General features: G+C 43.8%; 1 protein-coding gene across 1 annotated transcript; it reads left to right on the top strand.

The window, feature by feature from the left end:
• The first annotated feature begins 8,493 nt into the window (after positions 1-8,493).
• Positions 8,494-9,009, top strand: LOC105528160 (60S ribosomal protein L27a-like). Its single transcript, XM_011964774.1, has one exon. It carries the CDS (start codon positions 8,515-8,517, stop codon positions 8,959-8,961), a length of 447 nt encoding a protein of 148 aa, XP_011820164.1. The 5' UTR covers positions 8,494-8,514; the 3' UTR covers positions 8,962-9,009.
• The last annotated feature ends 1,875 nt before the right edge of the window (positions 9,010-10,884 follow it).

Here is a 10,884-nt window from a genome sequence, read left to right as displayed (position 1 = left end):
ATCTGAAGAATGTAAGGAAATAAGCTATATGACTATCTAGCGAAGAATTATCCAGACAAAGGGAATGGCAAGTGCATACTATGCCTGATGTATTACAAGAACAGCAAAGATGCCAGTGTAGCTGGAGTGCAATGAGCAAGGAAAAGAGTAGTGAAAGATGAAGTCAGAAAGGTAACCAGAAGCCATGTTGTGTAGGATATTGTAGGTTATTGTGTGAGGACTTTGGTTTTCTCTAAGTAGGATAGGTAGCCATTGGAGGATTTTGAGCAGAGGAGTGATATGATCTAACATGTTTTCTAACAGGGATCACTCTGGCTCTTGCATTGAAAACAAACCAACTGAAGTATGCACAGGGAGACTAGTTAGCAGGCTAATCCAATCATTTGGGTGAGAGATGGTTTGCACCAGGGTGGTAGCTGTAACAGTGGAAAGAAATGGTCAGATTCCTTATAGACTTTAAAGTAAAGCTGATGGAATTTCTTGATAGTTTGAATGTGGAGGGTGAATGAAAGATTACTGCAAAGTATTTGACTTGAGCAACAAAGACGGTGGAGTTTTCACTAATTGAAATGGGGAAAATGATAGGAGGCGTAGGTTTGGTGAGGGGAATTGGAAAGGGAAGGTCAGGAACAAGTTTGGGCCATGTTGAGTTTGATTTGCCTCTCGAACATCCAAGTAAAGATAACCACTAAGCAACTGGATATATGTGAGTTTGCTTTTCAGACTCATATATGTCTTATTGCAATTGCACCCCACTGGGACTGCAAGCCCTCAAAGCCTACATGGCCAGCGTTCCAGCTCTGCAAAGTAACCTTGAAGCCATCATGCCTGCGACAAGCAGCAGCTCTACTTATTAATTAATTTCTGCAATTTGGCAATGTAAATTTGGAAATCATCATCATATAGATGCTATTAAAACTAGTAAATTCTTTTTCTAACTCACTCTGCATTGGGTTCCTGTTGTTTACAACCAAGAGGTAGAAACTAGAGGTAGAAATGGTCTTTCCAAACCATTGAAACCCTTTTCTGTGAAGCTCAGCCTCTTCTAATCAGTGAAAAAATTAATCAGTTCACATCTTATCCCTTTCTTCCTCTCTATTTCTTAGCCTAAATACGTGCTTTCCCAACTGCTGTAGCAGACTCGTCTAAGCAGAGGTGTTATACCAAGACTGTAGACTTCCACTAGACAAAAATTGAGAATTCAAGAAGGGAATAATTCATCAGTCATTTATCATGGATGCACAAGGAACATATAGCAAAAAGAAGAAACTTGATAGGACAGCGAATAGCAGTGTATTCACCTTTGTGTGGTCTCTTGATCCCTAGCCTTTTAATTCTGTTTTTGCTTACCTCAAGCATAACCACCAGATTTATATACTCTAGGGTCTTTGGGGGTCTGCTAGATTACTGCTTTCATTGTTAACTCCCTGTTCACCCACCTTCAAATGCTTACTTTCTATAGGATAAAACTAAAACTCCTTACTCTGATATTCGAGGGTCTGTATTATCTCCAAACTCTAATGTATTCTAATCAAATCAGCCCTTTGCTTCAGCTGGAAAGGTCCATCTCCAAACATTAGTTGCTCATTCTTTTTTTTTTTTTTTTTTTTTTTTTTTTGAGACGGAGTCTTACTCTGTCGCCCAGGCTGGAGTGCAGTGGCCGGATCTCAGCTCACTGCAAGCTCCGCCTCCCGGGTTCACGCCATTCTCCTGCCTCAGCCTCCGGAGTAGCTGGGACTACAGGCGCCCCCCACCTCGCCCGGCTAGTTTTTTGTATTTTTTAGTAGAGACGGGGTTTCACCGGATTAGCCAGGATAGTCTCTATCTCCTGACCTTGTGATCCGCCCGTCTCGGCCTCCCAAAGTGCTGGGATTACAGGCTTGAGCCACTGCGCCCGGCCTAGTTGCTCATTCTTATGTCTAGCTTTGCTCTTTGTGGTAGACAGAATAATGGCTCCCAAAGTATCCATATCCTAATCCCCAGAACCTGTGTATATGTTATCTTATGTGGCAAAACGGACTTTGCAAATGTGATTAAGTTACAGATCTAGAGATAAGAGGATTATCCAGATGATCTCAATGTGATCACAACAGTCTGTATAAGAGGAAAGGCCAAAATGAGGGAGGGGGATGTGATGACAGAAATAGGGGTCAGGGTGAGGTGGGGCCATGAGCCAAGGAATGCAGTAGCTTCTAGAAACTGAAAAAAGTCAAGGAAACAGATTCTCCTTTCAATTCTCTATAAGGAACATGACCCTGTCAACACTTTAAGTTGAGCCCTGTTAGACCTGATTTCAGACTTCTGATCTCTAGAACTATAAAATCGTAAATCTGTGTTGTTCTTAGCCACCATTTGTGATAATTTGTTAGAGAAGCAACAGAAAACTAACACATTCTTGCTGCGTCCCTGATCTGGATTTCTTCTTCCTTCTACTCCATCTATCCAAATCCTACCCAGGCTTAATACAATCGTTAGGTTTATTGGGTGCTTATGTACAAAACATCTGACTAGATACCAGTAGATAAAGAATGAATGCAAGATAAAAAGATGAACAAGAGACCTGCTGCCAACTTCAAAAGAGCTCCAAGTCTGCAGCAGGGGAGGCAAGGTAGAGAGAAGGAGTATGGACCCAGTTTGAAAGAACCACATAAGATCATTGGTATTATATTGGTGGGTGCCAAGTTTCAAATCCCATCCTGGAGTTTTCCCAAATTCAAATGATCATGACTCTTGTTTCCTCTACTTTTCATTTAGAACTTGTAGATATGCAACTCTTGGTTCCTTTACTTCCTTGTTGTTTAGTTTTTGGTTTTTTTTTTTTTGACAGAGTCTCACTCCGTTGCCCAGGCTGGAGTAGAGTGGTGCAATCTTGGCTCACTGCAGCCTCCACTTCTGGGTTCAAGTGATTCTCCATCCTCCGCCTCCCGAGTAGCTGGGATTACAGGTGTGTACCACCACATCCAGCTAATTTTTGTATTTTTAGTAGAGACTGGGTTTCACCAATGTTGGCCAGGCTGGTCTCCAACTCCTGGTGATCCACCTGTGTAGGCCTCCCGAAGCTGTTTAATTTTTTGTCTATGTCTTGTCTGGTCTGTGGAGCTTATTTGTTTATTTAAACATATATATACATATATATATCCAGTACCTCTTTTGTTTCAGGTACTAAGGAAGATCCATCTATGAATAGGTGTCTTTCTTCCCTGTGCTTACAACCTAGTAGGAATCTAAAAGCCTCTCAAACTAATGTTTACAAAACAGTATGATAAGTATTGTCATAGAGGGACATGCAAAGTGCTACTGAGAGAACTGGGGAGTGGATAACACTTGAGCCAGTGCTTACGGGCAAATAGATGTGCCAAATGGAAAAGAGAGAACAGTGTGATGAGAAGGTGATGGAAAGAAGGATGATCAGGAAGGAGAAAAGGCATTCCAGAAGGGGGAACGATACAGGTGAAAATGGATTGTTTGAGCAATAGTAAGAAATTCAGTGAAGCTGAAGAGTAGGGTGTGTAGCAGGAAGAGAGGAGATAAATCTAGAAAGACAGGTCAGATCAAGTTCAGAAAGAGCCCTATGCTAAGGTAAGAAGTTTGTCCTTTTTTTTTTTTTTTTGAGACAGGGTCTTGGTCTGTCACCCAGGCTGGAGTGCAGTGGCGTAATCTCTGCTCACTGCAACCTCAACCTCCTAGCTCAAGTGATCCTCCCACCTCAGCTTTCCTAGTACCTGTGACTACAGGTGTGTGCCATCATGCCCAGCTAATTTTTGTATTTTTTTGTAGAGATGGGGTTTCACCATATTGCTCAGGCTGGTCTCAAGCTCCTGGGCTCAAATGATCCTCCTGCCTCAGCCTCCCAAAGTGTTGGGATTATAGGCACAAGCTACCATGCCCGGTTGAGTTTGTCCTTTATTATGTAGATAGTAGCGTGTCCTAGACAGTTTTTAAGTAAGATCTATGGAAAAATTTCTTTAGGAGCACTTGAAAATATAGAGGGTCTACAGAAATGACATAGAGAAGATAGAAGCCTGAACCAAATCAGAGCAGGGGGATGAACCGAAGTAAAGTTGGGGAAGGAGATATACCTGAGATACAATCAACCAGACTTCATTGCTTATTACATAATAATACTGACTGGTGGGGCTGGGTATGGTGGCTCACGCCTATAATCCCAGCACTTTGAGAGGCAGAGGCAGGCAGATTGCTTAAGGCCAGGAGTTCGAGACCAGCCTGGCCAAAATGCTGAAACTCCGTCTTTACTAAAAATAAAAAAAATTAGCCAGGTGTGGTGGCACACACCTGTAATCCCAGCTACTTGGGAGGCTGTGGCAGGAGACTCACTTGAACCCAAGAGGGGAAGGTTGCAGTGAGCTGGGATTGTGCCATTGCACTCCAGCCTGCACAACAGAGTGAGACTCGGTCTCAAGAAACAAAAACAAAAACAACAAAAAAAAATTTGACCCAGCAATCCCATTACTGAGTATGCACCCAAAGGATTATAAGTCATTCTACTATAAAGATACAGGCACACGTATGTTTATTGTGTGCACACTGATCATTTGCAATAGCAAAGACTTGGAACCAACCCAAATGCCCATCAATGATAGCCTGTATAAAGAAAATGTGGCACATATACACCATGGAATACTATGCAGCCATAAAGATGAGTTCATGTCCTTCGCAGGGACATGGATGAAGCTGAAAACCATCATTCTCAGCAAACTAATACAAGAACAGAAAACCAAACACCGCATGTTCTCACTCGTAAGTGGGAGTTGAACAATGAGAACACTTGGACACAGGGAGGAGAACATCACACACCGGGGCCTGTCTCGGGGTGGGGGGTTAGGGGAGGGATAGCATTAGGAGAAACACCCAATGTAGATGATGGATTGATGGGTGCAGCAAACCACCATGGTACGTATATACCTATGTGACAAACCTGTACGTTCTGCACATGTACCCCGGAACTTAAAGTATAATTTAAAAAAAAAAGTGACTGGTATTACTATAGTGTTTTACAATTTTCAACATTTTTTCACATCCATTATCTAATTAGATCTTTACAACACTATACAATGGAGATATTATCATTATCCTTATCTTATAGATGAGAAGGCAGATTTTAAAAAGTGAAGTCATATGAACAAGATCACCTAGTGAGTAAGTGGTATCCCTGGCTCTGAACCCAGGCTTTGTTTCAGAATCCCATGCCATCTGATTATCTAACGAGAACTGAGGAAGTAAAGAAGACTGAAGAGTTTAGGACAGGTTAAGGATGCCCTACCTTTAGTCTCTAGGGAAGCTCTTAGGTCAACTGCTTCCCTCTCCTTACTGATAGCACTTTCAAACTCCAGCCTCCACCCCTGTCCTACCCATCGAAGATGCTTCTACATTGTCCCTACCTCCTAGTCTAGCGCCTAGTCTTTAGAAACACACACCTCCTCTCCCCATCTCTTTCCTAGGAAGGTGTGGGAGAAGCGTGAACACAGATATTTAAGAGTTTTACTTAATAATTTGCCCTAGCAAATTATTACAGGCGGTGGCTTACACCTGTAATCTCAGCACTTTGGGAGGCTGAGGAGGGAGGATGACTTGAGCCTAGGAGTTTGAGACCACCTTGGGCAACATGGTGAAACCCCGTCTCTACAAAAAATACAAAAATGAGCTGGGCACGGTGGCATGCACCTGTGGTCCCAGCTACTTAAGAGGCTGAGGTGGGAGGATCACTTAAGCCTGGGAGGTCTAGGCTGCAGTGAGCCATGACTGCACCACTGCACTCCAGCCTGGGGGACAGCAGAGATCCTGTCTCAAAAAATAGTAATAAAATAAAATAGAATGCTCTTCTCCTTCTTTGCTGGCCAGTTCCTACTCATCTGTTAAAATCAAGCTTAGAGGTTACCTCTTTGATGACATCCTACCAAGTCTGATTGAGAACATCTCTGTGAGCATATAGTATTCTAACATATCTCTATCATCATACCATGAAATCATCAGGTCATGTAAGCTCCTTCAGGGAAGATAGGTATTCTTGATATCTAGCTATAGCACCCACTCCATGTCTGTTACATGCTTGTTGAACAAATGAATGCATTTCCACAATCCCATTTTTCCCATGATAGAAGATGTTTTGTTCTTTTTTTTTTTTTTTTTGAGACAGAGTTACTCTGTGGCACAGGCTGGAGTGCAGTGGCATGATCTCAGCTCACTGCAACCTCCACTTCCGGGGTTCAAGCGATTCTCATGCTTCAGCCTCCTGAGTAGCTGGGATTACAGGCATGTGCCACCAGGCCTGGCTAATTTTTGTATTTGTTTTTAGTAGAGATGGAGTTTCACGATGTTGGCCAGGCTGGTCTCAAACTCCTGGCCTCAAGTGAACCGCCCACCTTGGTCTCCCAAAGTGCTGGGATTATAGGAATGAGCCACTGTGCCCAGCTGAAGATGTTGGATTCTTTATCATTCCTCCCAGATACATCCTGACTGCATGTATCACTCAGGATAGTTGGAGGGGATTTGGTGCAGAAAACAGAAACCCCTGCAACTATCTTAGGGATACAAAGAATTAAGTGCTTACAAAATCCTTCAGAAAGTCTAGAGGAGCGGCCGGGCACGGTGGCTCATGCCTGTAATCCCAGCACTTTGGGAGGCCGAGGCAGGTGGATCACGAGGCCAAGAGATGGAGATCATCCTGGCCAACATGATGAAACCCTGTCTCTATTAAAAATACAAAATTTAGCTGGGTATGGTGGTGCACGCCTGTAGTCCCAGCTACTCGGGAGGCCGAGGCAGGAGAACCTCTTGAACCCGAGAGGCAGGGGTTTCAGTGAGCTGAGATCATGCCACTGCACTCCAGCCTGGTGACAGAGCAAGACTCCGTCTCAAAAAAAAAAAAAAAAAAGAAAAAGAAAAAGAAAGAAAGTCTGGAGGAGCTAGCTTTGGGTTGAAACTCCAAGAATAACCACCGGAACATGGTAAGGGAAGCTGCTACCTCTACCACTGTCAGGGAGGGTGAAGCACCTGAAAGTCTCCACTAATTGGGTTTAAGAATAAGGGGTTGCAGCTGTGATCCAGGGAGCTGGCAGCTGTATCAGGACATTGCCACTGCTACACTCTGATGCAACCACCTCTCAATATTTGCAAAGCTAGAGACCTAACAGTATCACTGCAATAGAAACATGACACTTCTCTACAACCTTGCTTGGCCGGGAGAAATAGTCAAAGTAGCAGGGTGATGGCCTTTGTCTCACTTCTACATTCTATTATATATATTTTTTGAGACAGAGCCTCACTCTGTCATCTAGGCTGGAGTGCAGTGGCGCAATCACAGCTCACTACAGCTTTGAACTCCTGGGCTCACGCAATCCTCCCACCTCAGCCTCCCAAGTAGCTGGGACTACAGACATGTACCACCACACTGGCTAATTTATATATATATATAAAAAAAGTTTGTAATACAGGGTCCCATTGTGTTGTGCAGGCTGGTTTCAAACTCCTGGGCTCAAGCAACCATTCTGCCTCAGCCTCCCAAATTACTAGAATTACAGGTATGAGCCCAGCCTCACTTCTGCATTCGAAATCTCACCCAAGTACATGTGATTGGCTGTAAGGCATTCTGAGACATACAATCCTTAGCTTTTTAGCCTCTTCAGGAAAGTATGCTAAAAGGAGATGAAAATGGATGCTGAATGCTAACCAATCATATCTACCACATTGCTTGTCTGAAAATCCACCCAACTGTCTTACCATCCACAACTGAATCTCTTCCTCTACACCTATACCCCTTGCCCAGTACCTGCCCCAGTGGCTGGTTTAGTCTCTGATTCTTGCCCTTAGTCAGCTCCTTCAGGCTACAGTTTGACATTTTCTGCAACTTGGTTTAGGCAAAATGTCTTAGCTATGATTCCAGAGGCACAATCCATAAAAGAGCAATTGATATATTGGACTCTATCAGAATTAAAAATTAATACTATTTGAAAACTACTGTTAGGAGAACTAAAAACAGATCGCAAGCTAGGACCGGGAGGAAATATTGCAAATCACCTATCTGACAAAGGATTTGTATCCAGAGTATATAATGAACTCTCAAAACTTGGCTGGGCACAACGGCTCACGCCTGTAATCCCACCACTTTGGTGAGGCTAAGGCAGGCGAATCACTTGAGGTCAGGAGTTCGAGACTGGCCTGGCCAACATGATGAAACCTCGTCTCTACTAAAAAATTCAAAAATTAGCTGGGGGTGGTGGTGCGCGCCTGTAATCCCAGCTACTCGGGAGACTGAGGCGGGAGAATCACTTGAACCTGGGAAGTGGAGGTTGCAGTGAGCTGAGATTGCACCAATGCACTCCAACCTGAGTGACAGAATGAGACTCCATCTCAAAAAAGAAAAAGAAAACAAACACCCAACTCAATAGCAGCAGGTATTAAGCAGCCTCTGCAAAAAAGAAAAGAAAAAAGAGAAAAAGAAAAGAATAAACAAAGAGCTCAATTAAAAATGGGTGCTTTTTCGTCTGGGCTGCCAACATGCCATCCAGACTGAGGAAGACCCGGAAATTACAGGGCCACGTGAGCCACGGCCACGGCTGCATAGGCAAGCACCGGAAGCACCCCGGAGGCTGCGGTAATGCTGGTGGTCTGCATCACCACCGGATCAACTTCGACAAATACCACCCAGGCTACTTTGGGAAAGTTGGTATGAGGCATTACCACTTAAAGAGGAACCAGAGCTTCTGCCCAACTGTCAACCTTGACAAATTGTGGACTTTGGTCAGTGAGCAGACACGGGTGAATGCTGCTAAAAACAAGACTGGGGCTGCTCCCATTATTGATGTGGTGCGATCGGGCTACTTCAAAGTTCTGGGAAAAGGAAAGCTCCCAAAGCAGCCTGTCATCGTGAAGGCCAAATTCTTCAGCAGAAGAGCTGAGGAGAAGATTAAGGGTGTTGGGGGGGCCTGTGTCCTGGTGGCTTGAGGTCACATGGAGGGAGATTCATTAAATGCTGACTACTTTAAAAAAAAAAAAAAAATGGGTAAGAAAAAAAAAAAAATTCGGCCAGACACAGTGGCTCATGCCTATAATCTTGGCACTCTGGGAGGCCAAGGCTGGAGAATTGCTTGAGTTGCTTAAGTCCAGGAGTTGAGGACCAGACTGGGCAAAAATGGAATCCCATCTCTATAAAAAAATTAAAAATAAAGTTAGCCAGGTCCATGGCACACACCTGTAGTCCCAGCTACTCAGGAGGCTGAGGTGGGAGGATCACTTGAGTCCCGGAGTTTGAGACTGCAGTGAGCCATGATTGTACCACTTTACTCTAGCCTGGACAACAAAGTGAGACCCAGTCTCAAAAAATGATAGCAATTTTTCAAAAATTAAGTCTAAAATAAAGGCTGAGCGTGGTGGCTCACGCCTGTAATCCCAGCACTTTGTGAGGCCGAGGCGGGTGGATCACGAGCTCAGGAGTTCAAGACCAGCCTGGCCAACATGGTGAAACCCCATCTCTACTAAAAATATGAAAAATTAGCTGGGCGTGGTGGCGGGTGCCTGTAGTCCCAGCTACTTGGGAGGCTGAGGCAGAAGAATCGCTTGAACCTGGGAGGCGGAAGTTGCAGTGAGCCGGGATCGCACCATTGCCCTCCAGACCGGGAGACAGTACGAGACAGCATCTCAAAAAATAAATAATAATAATAATTTTTAGCAGAGACAAGAGTTGCCAAGGTGGTCTCGAACTCCTGGCCTCAAGTGATCTCCCTGCCTGGGCCTCCTAAAGCTCTGAGTTTAAAGATATGAGCCACTGTGTAGGCCTAGAGCATTTTTCATATACATATTTGCCACCTGTACATCTTTTTTTTTTTTTGAGATGGAGTCTCACTCTATCGCCCAGGCTGGAGTGCAGTGGCATGATCTCAGCTCACTGCAACCTCTGCCTTCCGGGTTCAAGGATTCTCTTGCCTCAGACTCCTGAGTATTTGGGATTACAGGCACGTGCTACCACGCCCGGCTAATTTTTGTATTTTTAGTAGAGACTGGGTTTCACCATGTTGGTCAGGCTGGTCTCAATCTCCTGACCTCGTGATCTGCCCGCCTCACCTCCCAAAGTGCTGGGATTACAGGCATCAGCCACCACGCCTGTCCACCATCTGTACATCATCTTTGGTAAGGTGTCTGTTAAGGTATTTGGCCCATTTTAAATTTTTTATTTTATCTTCTTTCAGATCAAGTAAACAAAATGGCCCATTTTTTAAAAATAGGGTACTTTGTTTCCGTATTGTCGAGTTTTAAGAGTTTTTTGTTTATTTTGGTTAATAGTACTTATGTCTTTTGCAAATATTTTCTCCCAGTCTGTAGCTTAATTTTTCGTTCTCTTGACAGTGTCTTTTGCAAAGCAGAAAATTTTCATTTTAATGAAGTCAACCTTTATCAATTATTTCTTTCATAGGATTATACCTTTGGTGTTATATCTAAAAAGGAATCACCAAACCCAATGCCATCTACATTTTCTCCTATGTTATCTTCTAGGAGTTTTATACTTTTGAGCATTTATACCCTTTGCCCACTTTTATGTTTCTTTTTTTTTTTTTTTTCTTATTGATTTGTAGGAAGAACACTGTTTCAGGCCAGGCATGGTGGCTCACACCTGTAATCCCAGCACTTTGGGAGGCTGAGGTGGGCGGATCACTTGAGGTCAGGAGTTCAAGACCAGCCTGGACAACATAGTGAAATCCCGTCTCTACTAAAAATACAAACAACAACAACAACAACAAAACAGCTGGGTGCAATAGCTCACACCTGTAATCCCAGCATTTTGGGAGGCTGAGGCAGGTGGATCACCTGAGGTCAGGAGTTCAAGACCAGCCTGGCCAACATGGTGAAACCCTGTCTCTACTAAAAATTAAA

This window comes from Mandrillus leucophaeus, unplaced genomic scaffold, assembly GCF_000951045.1.
Source record: "Mandrillus leucophaeus isolate KB7577 unplaced genomic scaffold, Mleu.le_1.0 Scaffold118, whole genome shotgun sequence".
Classification (NCBI taxonomy): domain Eukaryota; kingdom Metazoa; phylum Chordata; class Mammalia; order Primates; family Cercopithecidae; genus Mandrillus; species Mandrillus leucophaeus.
The sequence above is the reverse complement of the archived record's forward strand: the minus strand, read 5'-3'. Positions and strand labels throughout refer to the sequence as shown.

What these genes read in the sequence shown, in the direction of transcription:
- LOC105528160 (XM_011964774.1), top strand. Translation starts at nt 8,515, where the DNA reads ATGCCATCCAGACTGAGGAAGACCCGGAAATTACAGGGCCACGTGAGC.